A 26013-nucleotide genomic window follows, 5' to 3' on the forward strand; every position below is an offset into this window, starting at 1 on the left:
AAAAAAAAAAGACCATACCCTTTTATGTAATGATGTTTACTTTGAATTTATATTAGTTCACACAAACACTCCATCCATGCTTTTGTTCCGGCCCTCCGGTCCAGTTTAAGAACCCATTGTGGCCCTCGAGTCAAAAAGTTTGCCCACCCCTGGACTGGAACCATTTCTCCATTTACCTGTTTGCACTATACAGTGTTGATGGAAAGAAGAAGATGGAATCAAATTTTACATTCAGGAGTTTTAGTTTTTGTGGGAAGTGCAATCTAGTAGCTGCCAGAGTCATCAGGGCTGTCAGATAAGTTGAAGAAAAACCCAGGTACATGGGATCACAGCTGAACTTTATTAACCAGAAAAGAAACTTCATTATGTCTCTGCATGTTTTTCTCATTAAGATCAGGAATTTGCTTAGTTCCTAACAGTGGGAGTTAATGGTTAAATTGCTTGCAGTAATCCATACATGGTTAATACATTTTTTTAAACACTGAAATGTAGCTAGTGTTACACTACTAGGACTTTTATAGTTGATGGGTCAAAGGAACAAAACAAGGTATCAACCCTCTTTAATATTCTTAGTGTTCTAGAATAAAAACAACTCACCTGTCAAGGGCTTTTAAAATAACTTTGTTAGTTTTTGTTACCTGCAATTTTTGAAATCTAAATTCACCTAAGTCAACATCTGCACTTTGTGCTTCCATAGTTACCTAAATACTTAACTAAAAGTCTATCATCTTGAGCCCTATCCGGTGTTGTTTCTAAGTGATTAGAGCTTCGGTGGGAGCACCAAAGGGTCCAGGGTTCAGTTTCCAGCAAAGGGCATATACCTGGGTTGTGGGTTCACTGGCCCATCCCAGTCAGAAAGCGTTTGGGAGGCAACCAATTCATGTGTGTCTCTCACATTGATGTTTCTCTCCTCTTCCTCTCTTTCTCTCTCCCCCCTCCCTTCTATTCTCTTCAGAAAAGCAATGGAAAATATATCCTCAGATGAGGATTAACAAAACAAAATGTATGTCATCTTCAAAAGAGGGACTAGATGTCAGTAATTTATAGTTTTCAGCTAGGTTCTTTTATCTGAGGAAGGTGTTTACCACAGTGGTAAAAAAAAAAAAAGGAATCAGGATTTTACCTACAACAGTGCAGAAAGAAGAAAGATACTAAGGTAGCTAATCATATTAACTATATAGCCAGTTGATAACATTTTTTGTCAAATCAATAAAAAAGTTCATAAAGGTTAATTTTTGAAAAAAAGCCAAAGACTTGAACTGTCACTTTATAAGAGGTTATTTAAATGGGCCCAACTGGTATGGGTTAGTGATTTGAGCATCAACTTATGAAGGTCATGGTTCGATTCCCAGTCAGGTCACATGCCTGGGTTGCGATCCCCAGTGTGGGGGTGTGCACGAGGCAGCCAATCAATAATTCACATCATTGATGTTTCTATCTTTCCCTCTCCCTTCCTCTCTGAAATCAGTAAAAAAATATTTAAAAAATAATAAATGGGTAATAAACATATGAAAAGGTACTCTATTCCATTAGTCATAAGAGAAACTGAAATTTAAACTGCAGTGAGTGAGGTACTACCATCTACCCGGCTTTTAACATAAAAAAGACTTAATACCAAGTGTTGGTGAGGATGTGGAGCAACAGGTATAAATTACATGCAAACACTTTGAAAAACAGTTTTTGCAGTATCTACTAAAGCAAAACATAGTTGACTTTTCAGGTAAGGTAAATATTGAAAATTTGAAAAGATCCCACAGATACTGATGTCATGGGTCTGTTCATTTTAATTGAGCTTTTTTTTTTTTATGTTATGGGGAATACAGACCAACCCATGCAAATTGACTGTCACTCCATAACAAAGATGGTGGTGGCCAGGCCAGGATGCTGGCGTTGTTGCCATGGCAACGACACCAGCATTCCACCCCGCCTGCAGAGGGCCTCTGGGCAGCGTGGCGCAGGCACAGAGCAGCTGGGGCAGGGTGGGACGCCTGACTGCTTGGAATGCTGCTGCTTAAAAGCTATGAAAGTAGTTCAACTTTCCTGATACCACAGTATGAGGAAGCCCAAATTAGCCACAGGGAAGAAAGGCCCTGTTGAGGATGCTGATCAGGTTCTAGCCCAGGGGTGGGCAAACTTTTTGACTCGAGGGCCACAATGGGTTCTTAAACTGGACCGGAGGGCCGGAACAAAAGCATGGGTGGAGTGTTTGTGTGAACTAATATAAATTCAAAGTAAACATCATTACATAAAAGGGTACGGTCTTTTTTTTTTTTAGTTTTATTCATTTCAAACGGGCGGGACGTAGTTTGCCCACGGCTGTTCTAGCCTCATTCATAGGAAATGCACACTGGAGTATTTAGACGCCACGTGGAGGGAGGGAGGGAGGGGCCTCTGGGGGCGACGTGAGCCCAGGGTCCTGTGCCCCAGCCGTGCTGAGGGAGGGGCCTCTGGCCAGAGGCCAGGGCACGGGATGCTGGCGTTGTTGCAGGCTAGGCTGAGGGACCTCTCTAGTTGATAAATAGGAATTCTGCCAGGAACCTAGAAAATTTAGAATGGCCTATCTGCACGGAAATCCCAAAATGTATACTTAACTCTGATCTTAATTGTTAACAGAACTCAGTTACTCTCCATTCACCTGAGTAGCTTAGATTCATTCTGTTATTCTCTCTTTTTATAGTACCTGTTTATTCATAATTTCTGCTCTCCCATCTTCCTCGTAGTTTCTTCTTCCTTGGTTTGTCATGACCTTTTCCTATCTTTGGCTTCTTTTCAGCTTCAACTCCTACTATTAACTCCCTAATCCAGGGGTCCTCAAACTTTTTAAACAGGGGGCCAGTTCACTGTCCCTCAGACCGTTGGAGGGCCGGACTATAGTTTAAAAAAAAAACTATGAACAAATTCCTATGCACACAGCGGTGGCAAAAACACCCAGCGGGCCGGATAAATGTTTTTGGCGGGCCTCATGTGGCCCGCGGGCCGTAGTTTGAGGACCCCTGCACATTTCCAAAAGTAAATGCCTTGAAAAAAATCTGATTGCCTTTTCACTCCAGGTTACTATTAATTAGCCACCCTTGGTCCATTTATCATTAATTGTATATTTATTTGGATAGGGTCAGACTGGCAGTTATACAATGTTCTGTGAGTATTGTATAACTCAGTATAATGTTTACCAAATTTGCAAGTTTTTATAATGCTTACTACCTATTTGTTACTAGCAATTTAGGTAAATATTACTAGATTTTTCAGCTTGCGTCTCTGGCCTTAATTAGTCTGTAATCTGCTTGCAAAATATTTCTTTAGATATGAGAGATCAAGTAAAAATGGAAGTTAACTAGAGTTGAATAACTTTCCCATATAGTTACTACAGAAAATATTTTTAAAAAATGAAGTTATGCTACAAAAGTCATGTTTCATAATGTTTCAATATTGTATTTGAATGTTTATTTAGAAGGATTTCTGACAGTTACTGGGACAGATGGGATTCTGCTTTTTCTAATCTGATGTGGAAAAGTCATGGTGGGTGGCATGGCTTACACATATTGACAGCAGTGGTAACTATTTTCTAATTTTACCTAAAATTATCTAATTTTTTAAAAACAAAGAATATAAAACTCATTTTAATCAAGTAAATCTTTTCGCTAATAGCCTAAAATATTTTGCTTATGTTGTCTTTATTGCCTGGTAAATATTCTAGGTTTGTTTGGAATTGAGGGATGAAACACAACATTGGGTTAGGAGTAATACGAATAGGTAGGAAAATAAATCAATGTCCTGCAGGTTAAAATGTTATCCTACCTGAAAACAATTCTATCATTTTTCCATCACATCCATGTTCTTGATAAACCAGATATGGTCATTGATAGGAATGCTCATATCACTGTTCATTTCCTAAGCCCTTGTTCTTTTCAGTACCATCCCTTTAAAGAATAATTAGACACTGTTATTTAATCCTCCTGGAAGTCTTTCAGTGTAGGCGTCATTCTTATTTTGCATTAAAAAAAAGTAAGCAGCCGAAACCGGTTTGGCTCAGTGGATAGAGCGTTGGCCTGCAGACTGAAAGGTCCCAGGTTCGATTCTGGTCAAGGGCATGTACCTTGGTTGCCGGCACATCCCCAGTAGGAGATGTGCAGGAGGCAGCTGATCGATGTTTCTCTCTCATCGATGTTTCTAACTATCTCCCTTCCTCTCTGTAAAAAATCAATAAAATATATATTTTTTAAAAAGTAAGTAGATTATGAGAACATTGATCAGTGAGTGGTAACATTATTATTCCAAAAGCAACAACCTTATTTTTTTATATACTCCTCTTTCTAGTTAATTTCAGCTGTTCTCATGGATGCATGATTGAATACTGAAAAATAAATGACCAGTCAACCTCCTTTAAAAAAATCTTTTCCATACAGTTAGATCTAAAAGTCCTTAGGAAGTCTAAACCATTCCTGCAAATAGTTTTACTAGTTAGATTTTATTGCTCCCCCACTGTGGTTTTTAAAAGTAATATTTGCTCATAAGGAAAAAAAAATACAAAACTCAACCAGAGGATATTTTTTCAATTGATTTCTAGAAAGTGTGGAAGAGAAGGAGGGAGGGGAGAGAAATCTTGATGTGAGGGAGACACATCCACTGGTTGCCTCCCGTAAGCGCCCAACCAACACTGAGGAACCTGCAACCGAGGTGCCCTTGACCAGCAGTTGAATCTGTGACCCTTTGGTCTGCGAGCCAGTGCTCAACCACTGAATAAAACTGGCCAGGACATAAAACTAATTTATAACTGAGACAATTACTCTTCATTTTGGTGTATTTCTTTCTTATTCTCTGTACATTTTTTCCTCAAAATATTGTGGAGATAAAGTTTCTTTCTATTTTTTTTCCCTATCTAACATCATTTTCTCCTTATAACACAGTTTTGTTAATACTTTATTGTGCTGTGATTTTGGTGTTCATTTGCTTATTATTACACCTTTATAATTTACTTACTGCCTTCCTATATAAAGCATTTTTCTGCGGTGTAATTGCATCCTTATAATAGATTCTCAGAAGTAGAATTGCTAGATTTAAGGATATGAGCACTTTTGATATATATGTTGCCAAATTGCTTTTCAAAAAGATTGTACTACCCTAACCAGTTTTGCTCAGTGGTTGGAGTGTCGCCCTGCAGAGTGAAGGGTCTCAGGTTAGATTCTGGTCAAGGGCACATACCTTGGTTGCAGGCTCGATCCCTGGTACCCTGGTCAGGGTGCGTTATATGTGTTTCTCTCACATTGTTATTTCTCTCTCTGTCTTTCCCCCCTTCCTTCCACCCTGTCTAAAAAAATCAATTTAAAAAAATATCCTCGGGTGAGGATTAAAAATAAAAAAGATTGTGCTAATATACATTTCATCTGCAGAATGTGTAGATCTTCATTTCACTGCAACTTTACTAGCATTATTAATTTTTTAACCCTTTCCAAGTTAGATAGATGAAAAATGTGTTCTGTGACTTTTTTAATTTTTATAGAAGTGGTATATTATTGCTGTAAATAATTCAAATATAGACAATGCTGAAATCTAAAGAATAGAAAGTGAATATATAAAACATCCATTTAAAGTTACTGAACTCTTTGAAAGCAAAACAAAAAAGATCTCCCTTATTCTTTAGTATTTGTTTTTTAAAACTAGGATGGAAAAATTGTTTTAACAGATTTCCTTTAGACAGCCTCATTTGATTTAACTTGTTATTTCTCACCTTCCTTTTAAGGCTCCATCAAAGGAGGTAGGATTGAAGAAAATAAGACTGAATTTCAGAGTGTTAAATTTAGTTTATTTAGAATTATTTTTTGTATCAAAGGTTGGGTTCTTAAACAGCTTTGGTACAGAGTAAGGGCTTGGTAGTTTACTAATTTCTCCCTGTAGATAAAAGGATATATTATGGAATCCAAAGCCCATAATAAAGTACAAAAAAGGAAGGTCTGAAATTAAGGAGAGAGTGGAGGCAGCTGTTGTTACCCTCTTCTTCTACTGGCCCTTTAAATACAGTTCCTATTTCAGAAGCTACTGCTTCTCTTGGGGGGATCCATACATATTTGAAAGGCTAAATAGATGAGATTTTTAATATTTCCAAGTATGAAATTATTGTGCCAAATTTTATCTCAAATATTCTGTTGACCTAGATAAGAATAAAATTGTTGTCTTTGCAACTTATATTTTAAATTACAACTCTATTGATTAAGTTGTTCTCCTGATTATAGTTTCTTGCTTCTCATGTGGTTTGCTTTAAAATAATAATATTGAAGGTAGCAAGCTTATTTGGTTTTATAACAGGTTTCAGAATTTCAGTTTCTGGAAAATGCTCCTTTGTCCTTATATTAACATTTAATCTTATATTTTCTCTCTTTCCATAATTAAAATGGAAAAATGACAATGTACTTTTTTGGGTGGGGGAACTATGCCATTAATAACATAATTTTTGAAACCCTGAGGAAGTTACTTAATTACTGTCTCTATTTTTTTGTTGTATTTCTTGCTGGAGAGCATTGCTAAGGAAAAGAATAAGATTTTCAAAAGCCAGGTGCCATTAAAAATTATAAGCCAACATTTTTACTGTAATTTATACCACTGCTTTGGTATAATGATAGGCTAATGAACAGACTGTGCAGAATGATTATATGTAAGTTTATCTTCCACATGATTAAACCAAACTATAAGATTTAGCTGTGACTGAGTTTTTTTTCAAATCAGTTCTTAGGACATTTTTGGTATTTATTAAATTCATAACTTTGAACTACATGATTTAATTTATCATGCTTTTCATTTTTCTCCAAAAGTCTAGATATAGAGGGTACAGTACATGTAAAGGAATTAGTCTAAAGCATTGGTTCTCAACCTTCCTAATGCCGCAACCCTTTAATACAGTTCCTCATGTTGTGGTGACCCCCAACCATAAAATTATCTTCATTGCTACTTCATAACTATAATTTTGCTACTGTTATGAATCATAATGTAAATATCTGATATGCAGGATGTATTTTCATTGTTACAAATTGAACATAATTAAAGCATAGTGATTAATCACAAAAACAATATGTAATTATATATGTGTTTTCCGATGGTCTTAGGCGACCTCTGTGAAAGGGTCATGACCCACAGGTTGAGAACCGCAGGTTGGTCAGCTTTCCAAATAATATACTGCTATTTGGAAAATGCTACTGACCCCCTCTAGTGGCCAAAAGATTGTGCTTTTTGGTCTCATTACTGTAGTATTTAAAAGAAGTAAACCTTGTTCTATATAAGATATACTCAATACATTTTTATTGAACCAAAATGACATTTTATGTTTTTGCCAAACCTGTTAAGAAATATTGCTTACTAACTCACAAATTTGGGAAAGAAAGTTTTTGCACAGCAATTCATATCAGGGAGCTTAAAGCAGATATATTGAAAGGGAAAAATAGTCCTACAGTAACTAATTGAATTTCTCACTATTAATTTTATTTTTTTTATTTTTCTTCAAAATATATTTTATTGATTTTTTACAGAGAGGAAGGGAGAGAGATAGAGAGTTAGAAACATCGATGAGAGAGAAACATCGATCAGCTGCCTCCTGCACATCCCCCACTGGGGAAGTGCCCACAACCCAGGTACATGCCCTCGACCGGAATCGAACCTGGGACCCTTCAGTCCGCAGGTCGATGCTCCATCCACCGAGCCAAACCGGCTTCGGCTCTCACTATTAATTTTAGATAGAATTTGGTGTTTTCAAAATACTATATTAGTGATTAGGGGTTATAAGTAAACTCAACTCTTTTCTTGTAGAAGAGTGAGTGGAATTTTTTAAAAGCCAGCATGCCTTTAAAGTATTATTCACAAAAATACCAATGAGGTTCAGAAGCATCTTCTATTTTTAAGAACACTTAACAATGTATCAGTTGTGACCATAAACTAATATCTTTCCATTTTCATCTCTGTTTCCCTCACCCACTTGACCTTCAAAAAGTAGATCTTAACAAATTCAGGATGAGTATTGTTGCCTTCAAAGAGGACATTTTGGGAAGCAACAATAGATTTGTCAGCAACATTGCCACTTCTCAGAATAGTTTTACAACTTCTCTTTTAGAATTATTTTCAGCCCCATGACAGTGTTTATAAAATATTGAATCTTGAGACAAGGCTGCACCTACACCGCTCAGGTATGTAAATGCCCATAAATGAGTACACTTTTTTAAAACACCTTTTTAAAAAGTATAAACATTAAAAGATATCAGTATCTTTGTTGATAGATTAGATTTTTGAGAAAAATACAAAACTACAGAACCATGTCCTGTGAATAAGAAAGCCGATCAAACTTTAACATTTTGAAGTCATTCCTTTAAAGTTATGAGACAGTTCTTTTATTTTTATTCTGTGACTCCTAAAAGTGATTTGAGATAGCTCCATTTTGTAGCTATGTCATAAAATTAGGCTAAATGTTGTGGTAAGATTATCAGGAATGTTTTACACAATGCCAGCATCATTTGCACAATTACAGACATTTCCAGAATGACTAGTTTTTAAAAACAGTGAGGATTCATTTGTGTGTGTGTGTGTGTGTGTGTGTGTGTGTAATTTGTTAAACATTTCACTTAATGTTATCTCAGTGCACTTACTGACTGAAATGGAATCTTTATTATTTAAATTCTGTAACATTGGAATTGGTTATCATACTTTCTTTTTCCTGGGAATGATTTATATAATTTATGATGGAATTTATTTAAGTGAAACTTTATTAGAGGTGGAAATACAATTACACTAAACTCTTAGCATCCACATTTTACTGCCCATTAGGTAAAATGTCAATATTACCATAATAGAGTCTTGTTCTATCATGTCTTTGTTGTAAAGAGGTACGTATTACTTATTTTGAAATAGTGAAACCTGAAAAAATAGGCAAGGACATAAGAAATATGTTTGGTACTAAAGACACACTAAAGCTTTGTAGTGTGTTTATATTTTGTTTCAAGATCTTTTAATTGTTTTGCTCTGTTTAAGATTCTTTGATATGAAGCAAGAAATGGAGAGGATAGATTTATTTGGATTTATACTTCACATTGTTTGGTTTTGAATATTTTTCAAATAATAAAATTTTTATTGTAAATTATGAGGTCATTTGTATTGAAATGGATAGTTCAGGTTCATTTCTGTTTAGAAGTGGATGATACACACGTATCTAAGATAAGTTACTTCTGAAGTACCTTATATTTTTAACCTGTTACAGATAGATTCTTATTTTCAATTCCAGTCTTATATATAAATTCAATGGAAAAACTATCAAACCAGTACAATTACAGTGTTGATATGCTACACTTAGAAAGTTTAGTGCTATTGTCTAAAATGATAAGAAACTGGAACCATTTTAGGTAAAGAACCTAGCACAGTATGTTTATTCCAGGATGTTATTTGATAAAAGGTCTTATTTTCTTTTGTAAACTGTATGATTTTTATAATTAGAACTAGAGGCCCGGTGCACGAAATTCGTGCACGGGAGGGGGGATTCCCTTAGCCCAGCCTGCACCACTCCAATCGGGGACCCCTATGGGATTGAGCCTAAACCGGCAGTCTGAACACCCCTCTCACAATCTGGGACTGCTGGCTCCTAACCACTCACCTTATTGCCTGATTGCCCTTAACCCCTCTGCCTGCCTGCCTGATCGCCCCTAACTGCCTCTGCCTGCCTGCCTGATCGCCCCTAAATGCCCTCCTTTGTTGGCCTGATCTCCCTCCCAATTGCCCTCCCCTGCCAGCCTGGTTGCCCCCAACTGCCCTCCCCTGCCGGCCTGATCTCGCCCCTAACTGCTCTCCCCTGCTGGCCTGATCGCCTCTAACTGCCTCTGCCTGCTTGATTGCTCCCAGCTGCCCTCCCCTGCAGGCCTGATCTCACCCCCAACTGCCCTCCTCTGCTGGCCAATTTGGTTCTGATTGGTCAGTTTCTATGCCAGTCAGCGTCAAAAGCTCCGCCTCCTAGGCAGCCATTGGCTCCTTACATTCACCCAGATATGGTTCTGATTGGTCAGTTTCTATGCCAGTCAGCATCTCTGGGCCTATCAATGGGGCTGGTAAGCAGCCCTGGTGGAGGCCTTTAAAGAAATAGAGGCTCAGCTGTTGGCCAGGCCAGGAGAGAAAGGGAGGCAAGTTCTGATCAAAGGCTGCCACAGAGGCTACGGATCAGACCCTGCCCCTCTCTCTGCAGGCCTCTCTCCCCGGGCCTGATCCGCAGCCCCCCTAGGCAGTTAGTGCTGGGTTGGGGCGCCCGCAACGGCCCCAGTCAGTGCTTGGTCGCCACGGCAACCCAGTACTGACTTCCGGTCTGGTTGAGCCTTTGGTCATTATGACCCTGGCTCTTTATTATATAGATGATCTTTTTGTGGATTCTGTTATATTGAAACAAGCTTACCATTTTTTTAAATCTATTTTGTTGAGATACTATTCAACATTCTTAAAAATGTATCTATTTTAATTGGACAATTGAGTTTTGACAATTGTAACCTACACACACACCCCAATTTTTTGTACCTCTTTGTAGCAATGCCCCTACTGCACCCTGGCCAGCTTTCTTTTGTCATAGAATAGATTTACCTTTAAAAAAAAAACAAAAAAAACCCCACAATTTTCTTGAGGTATAATGCACATACAGTAAAGTGGTTTATCCTTTCATTAATAGTTTTCCTGGTACCAAAATATTTATTTGGCCTCATCACTAAGACATTGCTTTGCTTTGAGATGTGGAGTGGTGTATAGTGATGTAAGGCTTGGAGAAGAGGTTTGAATCCATCTAGTCTTAATATGTAACTTTCTAGTAAATTCTGAGTTAAGATATTGCAGTAACTTTTATAAATATAGTGTTTTATAAACAAGCATCATTAAAAGTATGACATTATCACTTTGTTTGGTGTTTGGTGACTTGTATATGCTGAAAGTTTGAATTTTAAGAGGCTGCGTTTTTCACATGGATAAATTTCTAATGTCTTTGCCTGAAGATATATTTTTTTAATGAGTTGTTTTGCTATTTTGGTTACAAATTTTTTAGCTCCTTTCTCCCTCTAACTCCCTTCTCCTCCTCCTCCTTCCTAGAATATAAACTTTAACTAATGAAGTAATACTGAACTGGAAAAGTATATTAAACTAGTGTTAATATTATTTACATAAAAATAATATAATTTTATATATTAGTTAAATCAGTATAAAAGCTTGATATTCTGTACCTAGAAAAACATTGTCCAGTTAGAACAGTGATGGCGAACCTTTTGAGCTCGGCGTGTTATATATTTAAATGCCATTTAACAAAGAAAAATCAACCAACAAAATGAGTTTGTGTGTCACCTCTGACACGCGTGTCATAGGTTCGCCATCACTGAGTTAGAATAATGTCAGGGCTAAGCCAACAGCTATATAGGAAATGTAATGGATTTTTAGGAACGAGAGCACAGAGGATGTAAAATGTCAATGGAAATACTTTCTACAATATATTGTACTTAATTTTAATGATTCATAATCTTAATCTTGAAAATCAAGTAATCTAAACAACTACTATTTTAATGGGATGATTGAGTTTTATTATGTGTATGCCAAGAATAATTAGATGTTATTTTATCTCTTAAATTTAGAGCAGGGGTCCTCAAACTTTTTAAACGGGGGGCCAAGTTCACTGTCCCTCAGACCATTGGAGGGCCGGACTATAGTTTAAAAAAAAACTATGAACAAATTCCTATGCACACTGCACATAATCTTATTTTGAAGTAAAAAAACAAAACGGGACCAAATACAATATTTGTATTTGCATGTGGCCCGCGGGCTGTAGTTTGAGGACCCCTGATTTAGAGACTAGGGCTAATGTCATGCACAGTACTTTCAAAAATAGCAGTAGGAAGTAATCAGAAATCTAAAATACTTGAACATGTTTCAAATACAGTAAAATCACGATATAATAATTCGGGCGAGGGGCTGTCCATTAAAGCCGAAAGTCCATTATATAATAAAGTAGGTTTTCCAAGTGTGTACGATAAAAAATTGACAAATTAGTTTACCTGTTTTTACTTATGTAGACATGTTTGTGTAATTAAAATGTATGAAAAGTTTAATTTCACAGAGAAGTTTTCTATATGTAATACTATAATTTTAAATTTATACTGAATAGATCTAGTACATTTGTGCAATCATCAGTCAACTCGAGTAAGTAAATGCCACATGGCTGGGCCGTGGCTTAGCGCACGTAGGAACTTAGCCAGCACGCAAGTTAAAACTGCTGCAGAAAGTTACACCATGCAACAGCAGAACCAATTACTGTGTGCAGTGCACTGTGATTACCTGCTAATCATTGACCGAACATTGTTTGCAAGTAGTGACTCTTGGATTCAAATATATATACTATAGTTGTAGATATGTAATATTTATATATGTCAGCAAAATTACTACAGTGTTTTTTCCAATATATGGTCTATTCTTTAAAATTTGTTAAAAATGACAGTGAGCTTGGCAGGAGTGGCTCAGTGGTTGAGCGTCAGCTTATGAACCAGTAGGTCACTGTTTGATTTCCTGGTCAGGGCACATGCCCAGGTTGCTGGTTCCATTCCCAGGGCCGGGGGTGTGTAGTAGGCAGCCAATCAATGATTCTCTCTCATCATTGATGTTTCTATCTCCCTCTCCCTTCCTCTCTGAAATTAATAAAATTTATTTTTTTAAAAATGACAGTGAGGCCGAAACCGGTTTGGCTCAGTGGATAGAGCTGCGGACTGAAGGGTCCCGGGTTCGATTCCGGTCAAGGGCATGTACCTGGGTTGCGGGCATATCCCCAGTGGGAGATGTGCAGGAGGCAGCTGATCGATGTTTCTCTCTCATCGATGTTTCTGACTCTCTATCTCTCTCCCTTCCTCTCTGTAAAAAATCAATAAAATATATATTTTTTAAAAAATATATATAAAAAAGAAAATGACAGTGAGGCCTGGTGGTGTGGCTCAGTGATTGAGAGTTGACCTATGAACCAAGAGGTCACGGTTTGATTCCTGGTCAGGGCACATGCCCAGGTTGCTGGCTCCATCCTCCATGTGGGGCATGCAGGAGGCAGCCAACCAGTGCTTCTTTCTCATCATTGATATTTCTGTTCTCTCTCTCCCTCTCCCTTCCTCTCTGAAATCAATAAAAATATATATATATTTTAAAATGACAGTGTATTAATAACAAAAGAATAACCTGTTAATTATAAGCAAATCTTGGTTAAAAGAATTTTAAAATTAACAGGGTGTTAATTTTCATGTATGACATACAGACCAGAATGTGACTATTACATCCAAAGTCCATTAAATTGTCCAAAAATTTGAGGGTTAACTGTACTTGGAAGGTTTTTTTAAAATGTACAATTCCTTTGTCTATTTTATTGGTACTGCATTTGTCATAGGGAGGGTGAATATAAAGTTGATGCTCTGAAGAGTACAACTACGTCAGATTTATATAAAAGTACTAGAGGCCCGGTGTATGAAATTCGTGCACGGGTGGGGTCCCTTGGGGTGGTCTATGGAGATCAGGCCCTAGCTTGCTCCCCCAGCCTCACAGCCCCAGTCTCACAGCCACGCCTGGCACCCAGCCTTGGCCTGGCGCCGCCTGCTCATCCCATCCCCTGCCGATCGGGGCCTCCACTCTCACCTGTGTTGGCCTGGCCCCAGCCCCACCACTGGTCACCGTCTATGGGGCGATCTATCAGGGCCAGGCCCTCTGCCCAGCTCCCTCAATGCCTGGGAGCCAGGTGGCGGCCCTGCCCCCTGCTGCTGCCATTGGTTGCCGTCGGCAGGGCAGTCAGGCCCCCGCTCACACCCGCCTTGGCCTGGCGCTGCCCGCTCACCTGCTTCACCATCCCACTGCAGTCCCGCTCTCATCAGACCCATCAGGGCTGGCAGCACCTCTAGTGCCGCCCGCTGCCAGTGTCGTCGTCAATGCCCACCATGTTTCGCGCCCTCCCCTGGTGGTCAGTGCACATCATAGCGAGCGGTCGAACTCCCGGTCAGTCGAACTCCCACCCAAGGGGACAATTTGCATATTCAGCTTTTATTATATAGGATTATTACAGTGCTAAGTCTAAGTATACCCCAATATCCTGGAGTTCATTTATTTTTCATAACAGACTGGTAAAGTTGTGTGACATTTTTTGTGTGACATGAACTATTGAGGTGGCTACAAAAATGAAAAAGATACAGTCTTTTTCCAGAAGAACCAAGTTCCATAGTAATTATAAAATCTAAATATAACCAACTACACGGTAAATGCTATAATTGTGTTATGTGAGGAATGGTTGAGAATACAGAGACAAACTGCCTAATGTAATAGGAGAGGTTTCATTGAGACAGTGATAAACGATAGTATTGGAAATAGTACTATAAAGAAATAGTACTGCAAGTTTTCCTCATTTTTACTTTTTTTAAAATTTACTGTTTATTTCTTTTTGCTACAAAAAGGATTAAAAGTGGTTCAAGACATCTTAGCCCATCTCCTATTATTTTTACTTTTTGCCTTTGTCCTATCCAATTTTTATAACAGCCTTATTAATTTATAGGAGAACTCTTGTTTATTCTTAAGTATTTTTCCAGTTTTATTGAGTTACAATTAACATATCCTAGTAGCAATTTAAGGTGTACAACAAGCACACATATATAGTGAAGGGATTACAATAAGTTAAACATCTATCATCTCACACAGTTACAATTTTTTTCTTGTGATGATTAAGTAATTTTTATTTAATTTTTTTTTTCATGTAGTTTACTTTCTTTTTTAGACTGAATCTGGTTATGGATCTGAATCCAGCTTGCGTCGACATGGTTCAATGGTGTCACTGGTGTCTGGAGCAAGTGGCTATTCTGCAACATCCACCTCTTCATTCAAGGTTTGTGGTTTTGAATGCTTTAAGTTAAGGCCTCATAAATTGAATTTATTACTGAATGTTGTGAACAGAACTTATTTAATAGTTTTTTCAAAAGAACTTCTCTACAATGTAATTTAAGTTCAGAATAATTTTTTAAGGGTTAACATTTATGACTCATACAAATAGAAAATGAACACATCAAAAATTTTTTCATTAATAGATAAGACGTAAAAATAAATTGGTTCAAAGAAGAATCTGAAGAATGCCAAAATGATTTTGCTAATATATACAAAACTGTTCGGTATCCACAGATTAGAAACTAGTGTATCTCCACAAACAAGGTTCATTTGCATATCTGGCCAAAAATCATTTACATTACTCTTATTTTTCTACTACTTAAAGAGTTATAAAATAGGCCAAATGTAATGAAATCAAAGACTTCTATATGATTAGACAATATTCCATACATGCTAAAGGTTCCATAGATAGCACACACCATTCCCTTGAAAGGATATCCAGTAATGTTTTTTCCCATTTTAAAGCCTTGTGACAATTATTTTTTATTTTTATTGCTTAAAGTATTAAAAAGAGTGTTACATATGTCTCCTTCCCCCCCTTGACATTCCCCCGGCCTCCCCTACCCCCCAGTGTCTTATGTCCATTGGTTATGCTTATATGCATGCATACAAGTCTTCCGGTTGATCTCTTACCCCCCCCCCCTTCCCGCCCCCAACTCTCCCCAGCCTTCTCGCTGTAGTTTGACAGTCTGTTCAATGCTGCTCTGCCTCTGTACCTATTTTTGTTCTTCAGTTTATAATGGTCTTTATTATCCATAAACGAGTGAGATTGTGTGGTATTTTTCTTCCATTGACTGGCTTATTTCACTTAGCATAATGCTCTCCAGTTCCATCCATGTTGTTGCAAATGGTAAGAATTCCTTCTTTTTTACAGCAGCATAGTATTCCATTGTGTATATAGAAAACTTTGACAATTTTTTTCTCACAATGTCAATCATTTGAAAATACTAAATTTTACATGAGCAAATTGTCAGGCTTATTTGTCCCTTATTTCCTTCAGGCTTATCACTATCTGGTCACTGTTAATCAGTTTCAAGTTGACGGCTCTCCCTACCCAATGGCCCTCATTAGTAAGATATAGACCTTAAAAAGTGATGAAATACAATAGGACTAAATAAATTACAGTTTTGTTCATTTAGATTACATCCCCCACCCCCTTTTTTGTGTTTTGCAGAAAGGCCACAGTTTACGTGAGAAATTGGCTGAAATGGAAACCTTTAGAGATATCCTATGTAGACAAGTTGATACTCTACAGAAGTACTTTGATGCCTGTGCTGATGCTGTCTCCAAGGATGAACTTCAAAGGGATAAAGGTTAATTAGGCTATTACCACTATTTTTACTTGGAGAATGAATGGATGTAAAGCCTCTTGATCTTAAAGGGTAATGTCTTTAACTGATAAAGGTAATTAATAGTCACTTTTGCTGCAAACCCCCAATGTAACAGATTTCAGTGTCTATATAACTTGTGTACTTTAATAACACATCTTAATTATTCTGATCACTCATACATACTAGATTCCATTGAAGATTTTTAAGTTCTTTATTTTATTAAAAAATAGCATCTGTCATCTTAGTAATATGGGGCATTTTATATGATTATGTCTAATATATTTACCCTATGATGAATCTTAGAGATAGGCATATGTTTATATTAAATCCTCCAGTCTGGAATCAATTGATCTCTTTCTCCTCTTTTTTTTTTTCCTCCTTCCTCTCTGTCTTTCTCTTTTCATCTTCCTCTCTTTATCACTCTCCCTTCTCTGGCCTCTGTTTTATGGAAGAGGAAATCAATAATTGAGCTATATATACATTTAAGAATATAGTGAGTTTTGTTAATAAATATAATCTTCAATTAACTTATAATGTGAGTTTTGAACTTTTCCTTTGTTACTGCTGAAGATATATTACTGATGTTGTCAACATCTGTTCTTCAGTTTTTCTCTTATTTGCTGTGAAGGCAAATTATTGCTAAATAGCACTACTTTTATTCACAGTATAACTAAGTTGCATGACATGGTTTCATTTCTTGATCTTATTAAAATGTGTTTGATCCGAGTTCAGATTCTTTTGTCTTCTCTATTCTTTGTTTATTTCCTTTGTTTGCTTTTTAGTTATAATTGTTATTTTAGTGGCTATTTAAGTTTATAGTATGCACATTTAATTTATCACCATATATCTTCAAGTAATGTACATCAAGTACTCTAAGGAAACTTTTTCCTGGAATCCTCTTAGTTGGTTCTTTCCCTGACCTCTATAGTTCCCTCATTTGTATGTGCTATCAGCACTCTGCTGAATACTCAAGGGGACCCTTCTTTCAATCTTCTGGGTTCTCTCTCTATACAGCTGTCTCCTTTCTAGTATTCTCTCATGTGAACTCTAGTTGCCTTTGTCTCTCTGGACTCAGCTCCGTTTCTTCACCTCAGAGAGTCTACTGAGCTTCTCCTGGGTTCCTCCTTACTCTACAGCTTGGAATCTCTCCCAAGGCAGTAAGTGGGATACTCATAGAGTTCAGATCTTGCCACTTATACGTGATCATCATTTTTTTTCATATAAAATGTTTTACCAAATCTTTTTTTGCCAAATGTACAGTGTTCTTGAAAACCATTGTTTCATATATTTTGTCCAGGTTTTAATTTCATGCTAGAGGTAAATTCAGTTCCTTTATTCTGTCTTGGCCAGAAGCAGAAGGCCATATCTCTTAAAATTTAGACAAAATAAGTAGCTTTGACGTTTTTTATATTTGCTACACTTTAAGTTTTTGGTTCTTTAACATTGGATGTTTATTTCTCTAAAAATAAAGGTAGTTGAGCTATTTCTCCTACATTAATATATATATATATATATATATATATATATATATATATATATATATATATATATATATATACACACACACACATATACATATATATATGTAATAGTCCCTCAATATGAACAGGGGATTGGTTCTAGGACCCCCCAACCCCCAGCTGATAGATAATCAGCAGATGTCCAAGTTCCTCATATAAAATGGAGTAATATTTGCATATAACCTACACACATCCTCCTATATACTTTAAATCACCTCTAGATGACTTATAATACCTAATCCAATGTAAATGTTATATAAATAGTTGTTATAATGTATTGTTTAGGGAATAATGACAAGGGGTAAAAAAGTATGTTCACGTTCAGTACAGACAAAATCATTATAGGCCTAGCAACAAAGTACGTGTCAGCAACGATGTAACTTTCTTCAATTATTTTCAGTCCATGGTTAGTTGAATACACAGATACAGAAAGCTGACTGTATATAGCCTTTTTACCAAATTAAACATTACCCATCAACTTTCATTTGCTTGAAAATATCCCTTTAAACTAAATCAGTATATATCTGAATTGGATTCGTTGTTTATTCTTTTTTTTTACCTTTTTTTTTTTTTTTTAAGAGAGTGGAAGGGATAGGGGGAGACAGAGAAACATTGATGTGAGAGAGACTTAGACATCTGCTGATTATGGTATCAGCCAGGGGCCCATCAAATGGTTGCCTCCCACACAGTGCCAGGGATTGAGCCTGCAACTGAGGTATGTGCCCTTAACTGGGAATCAAATCTGGGACTCTTGAATCTACAGGCCAGCACTCTATCTACTGAGCCAAACCAGCTAGGGTTCCTTGTTTATTTTTAAACTAGAGGCCCAATGCGCGAAATTCGTGCAAGGGGCTCAGCCCTCACAGCTGTGGTGGCTTGCCTCAGCCCCCGCAGCCCCTGCTTCATCTGGGAGGTTATCCGGAAGGACGTCTGGAAGGTCGTTAAGCTGTCCATTCTAATTAGCATATTACGCTTTTATTATTATAGATGATCCACATCAAAAGTATATACCATTTGAAAGACAAAAGTGATAGCGAGAAGAGTAGAAGTTGAGCTGCAGTTATAACCAGGTTGTGTAGAAAAGTTGAAAAATGATTTTAAACATTATTCATTTTGAATAACTGATAACAGTGGTAGACTACTGCATTAGTACCACAGCCTGGGTGGCTTAAACAACAGAAATTAATTTTCTTACAGTTCTGGAGGCTGGAAGTCTGAGATCAGGTGTTGGCAAGGTTAGTTCCCTCTGAGGGCCATGAGGGAAGGAACTGTTTGAGTCCTCTCTCCTTGGCTTATAGATGTTCGTCTTCTCCCTGGGTCTTTATGTCATCTTTCTTCTGTGTCCAAATTTCTTCCTCTAATAAGGACATCAGTCATATTGGATCAGGGCCTACCCTAATGATCTCAGTTTAACTTGATTATGTCCATAAAGTCACTGTCTCCAAATACATTCACATTTTGAGCTATGGGGGAGTTAGGACTTTGACATATGGATTTTAGGGGTACACAATTCTGCCTATAACAATTGTTTTTTCTATAATTGCTCTTTTTAGAAATATTGACAGTTTTAAGAATACATGTTGGATAAAGGCAAAATAAAGACATGGACCTTAGTTTTCTATTTTGATTGTAGATCAGAGATGCTGACCTATGTCTTAGGGACTTTCATTAAATTATCAAGTCTGTGAATTTTAAGAATTTCTGTTCTTCAGTAAATGTGTCATTGAAATGGTAATAGCAAATTCTCTTTATTTTAGGTGATCATCAGTTTTTTTCATATAAAATGTTTTATCAGAATTGCTAGTAAGGCCGTCTTAACCTTGACCTCCACCACTCCCACACATTCTTCAGTAAGATTTAATTAACCCTTTAGGTCTTAGATACTCTGGGATTACAGAAGTTGAAGACATTATCTTTAACCTAAACATACTGCTTGATTGTAAAATAAGACATATGTACCACATTAAAGGAAATACTCTCTTCATTGAGGAAACATTTCCTCATATCTGTTTCCTTGACTGTAAAATAGATGTTATATCCAGCACATACAATTGTGACAATTAAAATAAGAATTATATATGTTAGCACTGTGCTTAACAGCAAAAAACAAAAATAATAGCTGGTATTATTAATGTAATTAATTTGGGTTGTTGCAGGGATACAGAAAGCAGGAATGTGTAATATCCAGAGATGGAATTTAGCATAATCAGTTTGTGTTGGTAAGGGAAACTGATCTGATTGAGATAGGGGATTTATATTAGAACAGTGGTTTCATCCATGTCTGATATCCCTTAAAGGTGCCTCAAGAATGGACAAAGGATTACTTGGTTAAAAAGAAAGGGGAAAGGCCAGTCTTTAGCCAGAGAGGCTCTTGTTTTCATCAGTTTTATATATTGAGTATTGGGCTCGAAAAACAAGGTTGAAAATCCCTGTTTGGTGGTACAAGCTATTGGGTAGTTAGGGACATGAAGGTGAATCTTCAGTAATCCAAAGAAGATACTGATGATGATAAGAGTGAAGTGCAAGCCTTTCAGTGTTTAACCAGTTAACTGCCACTATATTTTGAATTTAATTTAAAAAGGTCTGCCACTTGTGTCTGTAGCCGCTTATGGCGTACAGATGGTTAAGAGCAGTTAATCAGAGTAGTAGTGAGTCAAGATCAGGATCAGAATCTTGTCTGATGATGAATACTGATTTAAAAACAGCAATGTGCTGTTAATGAATTTCTAGAATTGATCATATTTACAAATGATTGATGAGACAATAACGATCCACAGAATTTGGGATTTGATTAGTCTTGAGATTTAGGTATCTGCAGAGGCTTCATTGTGGATATTGAAGTCTATAGGAATGATGGACTAGGAAAAAACTGTCAGATATTGGTGTCAGTTGGCTGAATATTAAGTGTTAGTAGATAATAGCAGCTTATGGTTTAAAAAAGTTGTTAAAGATGAGTAGCAAAATTTTGAAGTGATGAACTAGCCCAATAATTATAAAAAAATGAAATAGCCCACTAGTTAGAAATGGCAATACAGAATAAAGGTATTCTCCATGGTGATTTCTACCATTTAGTCAAGGGAGGGAATAAGGAATAGGAATGGGCTTTGCATCTATTGGGAAGAAAACTAAAATGGATGAGCTACTCCTTGTAAAGAGATAAAATCAAGAAGTACAACAGTTTAGAGTGAAGATTATTTCTACAAAAAGAGTGTTTCTGAAAAGATAATACAATAAAGAAGCCTTACTAAGAGCACTTGATAGAAAGCAGAGAATAAGATTGGGGGCTGAGGTTTAGAAATTTACATTAAGAGTGGAATATATAGCCTGGCTAGTGTGGCTTAGTGGTTGAGGGTTGACCTATGAACCAGGAGGTCACAGTACTAGTATCGTTCCTGGTCAGGCACATGTCTGGGTTTCGGGCTCGATCCCCAGTAGGGGGCATGCAGGAGGCAGCCTATCAGTGATTCTCTTTCATCATTGATGTTTCTCTCTCTCTCGCTCTCTCTCTCTCTCTCTCTCTCCCCCCCCCTCCCCCCCCTCTCCCTCTCCCTCTCCCTCTCCCTCTCCCTCTCCCTCTCCCTTCCTCTCTGAAATCAATAAAATACATTAAAAAGAAAAAAAAGTGCAATATATAGTGCAGAAGGTTAAAGTATGTTAGGCAGTAAAAAAAAAAAAAAAAGTGAATAGAACAAAGAGATAAACAGAGGGGAACACAGGATTTTGATCTTTATAGAATTGGATAAGTTAAAAGGATTTCTAGGCACAGACACACTGGGATGAATGAAAATCGATAATCACACCTGTAAATCATTATATTTTTCCTGCATGTTTAGAAATGGTAAATTTAGGAACTCCCAGAAGCAAGCTAAGGTATTTTCTGCATGGAAGTTATCCTTTTACAGTCCTGCTCAGCCATTATAGGCTTCTGATGGAATTATGAGATTGCCCCAAGGTAGGTAGGAAGAGTAGGAAGACTAAAGGGCAAAATAACTCATATCTTCATACCATCCCTCACACAAATGAGAATGCGTACAGTTTTTATAATAATGTATTAAATTCTACAGCATATTTGTTGGGCATACTTTGATAAGCACTGAAAATACAAAAATGAATTAGTTCTTTCACTCAAAAGAATACAGAATGTATTGACTCAATTGATCCTAAGAATAACTTGGATAATTTCTATTTTCTTTCATCCTAATATCCTTAAATATATTTTATTTAGTGGTAGAAGATGATGAAGATGACTTTCCTACAACGCGTTCTGATGGAGACTTCTTGCATAATACCAATGGCAATAAGGAAAAATGTAAGTAGTACATTTTCCTCCCTCAGCTGGATAAAGTACACTTTCTAAAGTTACATAATCACTAATTATATAACAAGAATAATTATCTAAATGACTTTTTGGCTATTTTTTTGTTTTGTTTTATTTTATTAATCCTCACCTAAGGGTATTCTTTTTATTGGTTTTTAGAGAGAGTGGAAGGGAAGGATGGAGTTGGGAGGAGAGAAAGAGTGGAAAACATCTGTGTGAGAGAAACACATCAATTGGAACCCCCAACTGTGGCCAGGGATAGAACTTGCAACCCTGGTACAAGTCTTTGACAGGGAATCAGACTCTAACCAGAGCCCTCAGTGAATAATTTTTTAAAAGGAAATGAAAGTTTCTTGTGAAAAAAGACACATTGTTACTTTAAGTAATAATGGCTCCTAATTATCTAACAAAGACTCATTCTAAATTCCAGACAATGGCCCACTTATTGCAGTGTTATTTGGTAGAATCATTTTCTAGAACTGAAAATGTTTCTTGGGGTTGAGGGGGAACTCCCTTTTTTTCTCTCCACTTGATAAACTGTATATAATCAGTGTTATTAAAAGAAAATTATTGTAATAGCTCTGATTTCACGGCACAATTGTTTATAGACCAGGAACAAAGTGGTTTATTTCATATACCAGTTTATTTGTCCTTTTTTATTTAGAATAGCTAACTCATTAGATGGAATTCTGAATTGTTCATTAGAAACCTCTGTTTTGTGACAGTTACCAACCTAAAGGGCTTTGTGCTAAGAGAACTAAGCTAAAAACAAATACCACATGGCATCACTCATATATAGAATCTTAAACACCAGAAACCTGTGATTAATAGTCAGTGTTCTGTTTTGACATGTCCTAATAAAAAGCTAGAGTGGATGCCTAAAATTTTTTAAAGTTACAAATAAGCCTTTGTGGAAAAAAATAAGTTAACTCTAATTGTGCTTATTTTTGCTGAAGTTATGAAAACTATGAAGTAATCTGTAGCTGTGTCATGTTTTCAAATAATTTTTAAAAACTGTTGTATGGGTGGCCCTGTCTGGTTTTGCTCAGTGGTTGGAGCATTGGCCCGTGGAATGAAGAGTCTTGGGTTTGATTACGGTCAGGGGCACATACCTCAGTTGCAGGCTCGGTCCCTGGTCCTGATAGAGCACCTGCAGAAAGCAACCAGTCGATGTGTCTCTCTTACATCGATGTTTCTTTCTCTGTTTCTCTCCCTCCCTCCCTCCACTCTCTAAAAATCAATGGAAAAAATATCCTCAGGTGAGGATTAAGAAAGAAAAAAAACAACTTTTACATGCATGGGAATACTTTTCTATTTCAAATATCATATGAGAATATTCCATCTGAATATTGGCACTAAAATGTAATGCTTCTCTCCCACCCCACCCCACTTTTCCTTTTTATTTCTTAGTTTCATCATGGCTCTCTACTTTTTTCTTATAACCTAGCTCCCTCCCAGTTTTGCAAAATACTAGCTTATTACAAAGTTTTCTTATAACTTTGGACTACATTGTTGAACCTTATTGAATCATGTAGATTTATGTATTTTTATGGAATTAAACGTTTAATTGGGGAAGGTTTTTCCCCAGTTGCATTTTAATTTCACAATGAATCTGCCTAAATAGAAAAATATTTTGTTTGCATATTGGAAAAATTATTGAAAGAAGTCATAAAACTCACAGATCTAGTCTTCCATTCCACATAGTATACTCAACTACCACGCCTACATTTTGCAAAGGAGAATGGAAGCTTATTTCCTGTAGAAATTGAACTGAAGAGTTACAGATTCAGGAATACATGGCACAGCAAAAGATAGGTGTATCAGTCTATCAATAAAGTGATTAAGTGGAAATGTACCTATTGATTATTAAAATCTAAGAGTATCACTATTCTGCTTATCTCCAAGAAATCTGGTAGCCAGGGACTAAATGTAAGTTTACATACTGAAAGATGCAATCCTTAGCTCCCTTCTCTAACCCTGTTTGCAGAATGCCTGTCAACCAGACATATATTTTCTGATACAAAGTTAAAAACTCTGGAGACATTGAGTGGACATAGAGAAAGACCTATAAATAGAGATTTTCAAGGGCCCATTATGAAAAAGCTGTCTCACTACCAGGTCACCCTTTGATGAATTCCACTAGTTAAAATAAACTGCTATTGCATACAGGGTTTACAGGTCATAACTCTTTAATGTAAACAGATAGCTAGACCTCCAGACATTGAGGAAAGCCCCCAACATCTCTTTTTTGAAGAGAGGCTTGAAACCAAGCAGTGGAAGATAGGGGTGTTGCTGTCATTTAGAGAAATATCCTACACAAGCTGTCTGCATACTTTTTAAAATAATGAGTCACGTTTTCAGTACACTTGTGGAAGTCACTGTTTAAAAAATTCCTTCCTTAGGGTTAATGGAAATTAACTTTTGTTAATCATCATAGGTAGAAAGTATCTTCCTATGGTTAACCTCTAGAAGTAAGTTAGAAGTACTGTGTATAATCTGATAAAATAAGTAGAACATGTAATCTTTAAATCTGATACTATTGATCATAGTTTGGAATTAGACTATATAAATCATCTCTTAAATACTGACAGGGTCTTGGTGCTAGGATTCTGGAAACATTGGCCACAAGATAATGGAATCTTCAAATAATTATAATGAGTCTCATCATTAAGGTCTAAATCACATATTGTGGTATTGAGTATGCTAAAGTCTTAAAAATTTAGAACTAGCTAGTAAACATTACAAAAATAGGATTTTACGGAGGGGGGAGGGGGAGGGGGTAGAATAGAGCAAGAGTAAAACTTCCAACGATTCTAACCTGAAAAAAAAGGCAAAGTAATTTACCTTTAGATTAGACCAGAGGAGAAGTTTTTGGATAAGCGAACACCTTCCTTAGTTAAAGACCTCAAGAGTTCTGGGTCATGGTAGAAGCACTGTTCCCTAAATTTTCAATGAACAAATTTCTTGTTTACTTCTAATGTAAATTTTGTTGTTATCTACACTAATAAAAGAGAAACATGGTAATTGGCGTACGACCGCTACCCTTTTCATTGGCTAATCAGCAAGACATGCAAATTAACTGTCAGCCAAGATGGCGGCCGGCAGCCAGGCAGCTTGAAACTAACATGAGGCTTGCTTGCCTCAGTGACGGAGGAAACCCAACGTTCCCCGCCTGCGGCTGCAGGCCTGTAAGCGGGCATTTTAAGAAACATTGTAACAGATACCGCCGGACTTCAGCCAGCAGATTCGCAACATTGTAAGCAAAGGCCAGAAACCTACTTTCAGCCGCGGGGAGGCCTAAGAGCTGGAGCCAAGCCTCAAGGTAAAGCTGGCCCAGAATAAAAGAAGAAAAAGAAAAAAAGGAGCGGTTGGGAACTTCAGTCACTCCCAGCCTGAAAACAGCCCTCAGCCCCTCACCCAGACTGGCCAGGCACCCCAGTGGGGACCCCCATCCTGAAGGGTGTGTGACTAGCTGCAAACAGTCATCATCCCCTCACCCAGGCTGGCCAGGCACCCCAGTGGGGACCCCCACCCTGATCCAGGACACCCTTCAGGGCAAACCAGCCGGCCCCCACACGTGCACCAGGCCTCTATCCTATATAGTAAAAGGGTAATATGTCTCCCAGCACCGGGATCAGCGTGACAGGGGGCAGCGCCCAAACCCCCTGATCGCCCTGCGGCTCTGTGTGTGACAGGGGGCGGGGCCCCAACCCCTTGAGCAGCCCTGCTCTGTGCCTGATAGAGGGGAGCTCCCCAACCCCCCCCCCCCCCACGGGCCCTGCTCTGTGTGTGACGGGGTAGAGCCATAACCTCCCCATCGGCCCTGCCCTGAGTGTGAGAGTGGCGGCGCCCCAACCCCCTGATCGCCCCTGCTCTGTGGGTGATAGAGGGCGGTGCCCGAACCCCCTGA

At 37.5% G+C, this 26013-nt stretch overlaps 1 protein-coding gene across 6 annotated transcripts in view; it reads left to right on the forward strand.

Moving 5' to 3' along the window:
- CERT1 (ceramide transporter 1) overlaps positions 1-26013 on the forward strand; it is a 106299-nt gene that overhangs the window by 29027 nt on the left and 51259 nt on the right. For all 6 annotated transcript variants that reach the window (XM_059694322.1, XM_059694321.1, XM_059694317.1 and 3 more), the window contains 3 exons: positions 14771-14878; positions 16109-16247; positions 22011-22094. In XM_059694322.1, the coding sequence (XP_059550305.1) occupies positions 14771-14878; positions 16109-16247; positions 22011-22094 (331 nt within the window). The remainder of the gene's footprint in view (positions 1-14770; positions 14879-16108; positions 16248-22010; positions 22095-26013) is intronic.

The sequence above is a fragment of the Myotis daubentonii genome, chromosome 4 (genome assembly GCF_963259705.1).
Source record: "Myotis daubentonii chromosome 4, mMyoDau2.1, whole genome shotgun sequence".
In the NCBI taxonomy this organism is placed as follows: domain Eukaryota; kingdom Metazoa; phylum Chordata; class Mammalia; order Chiroptera; family Vespertilionidae; genus Myotis; species Myotis daubentonii.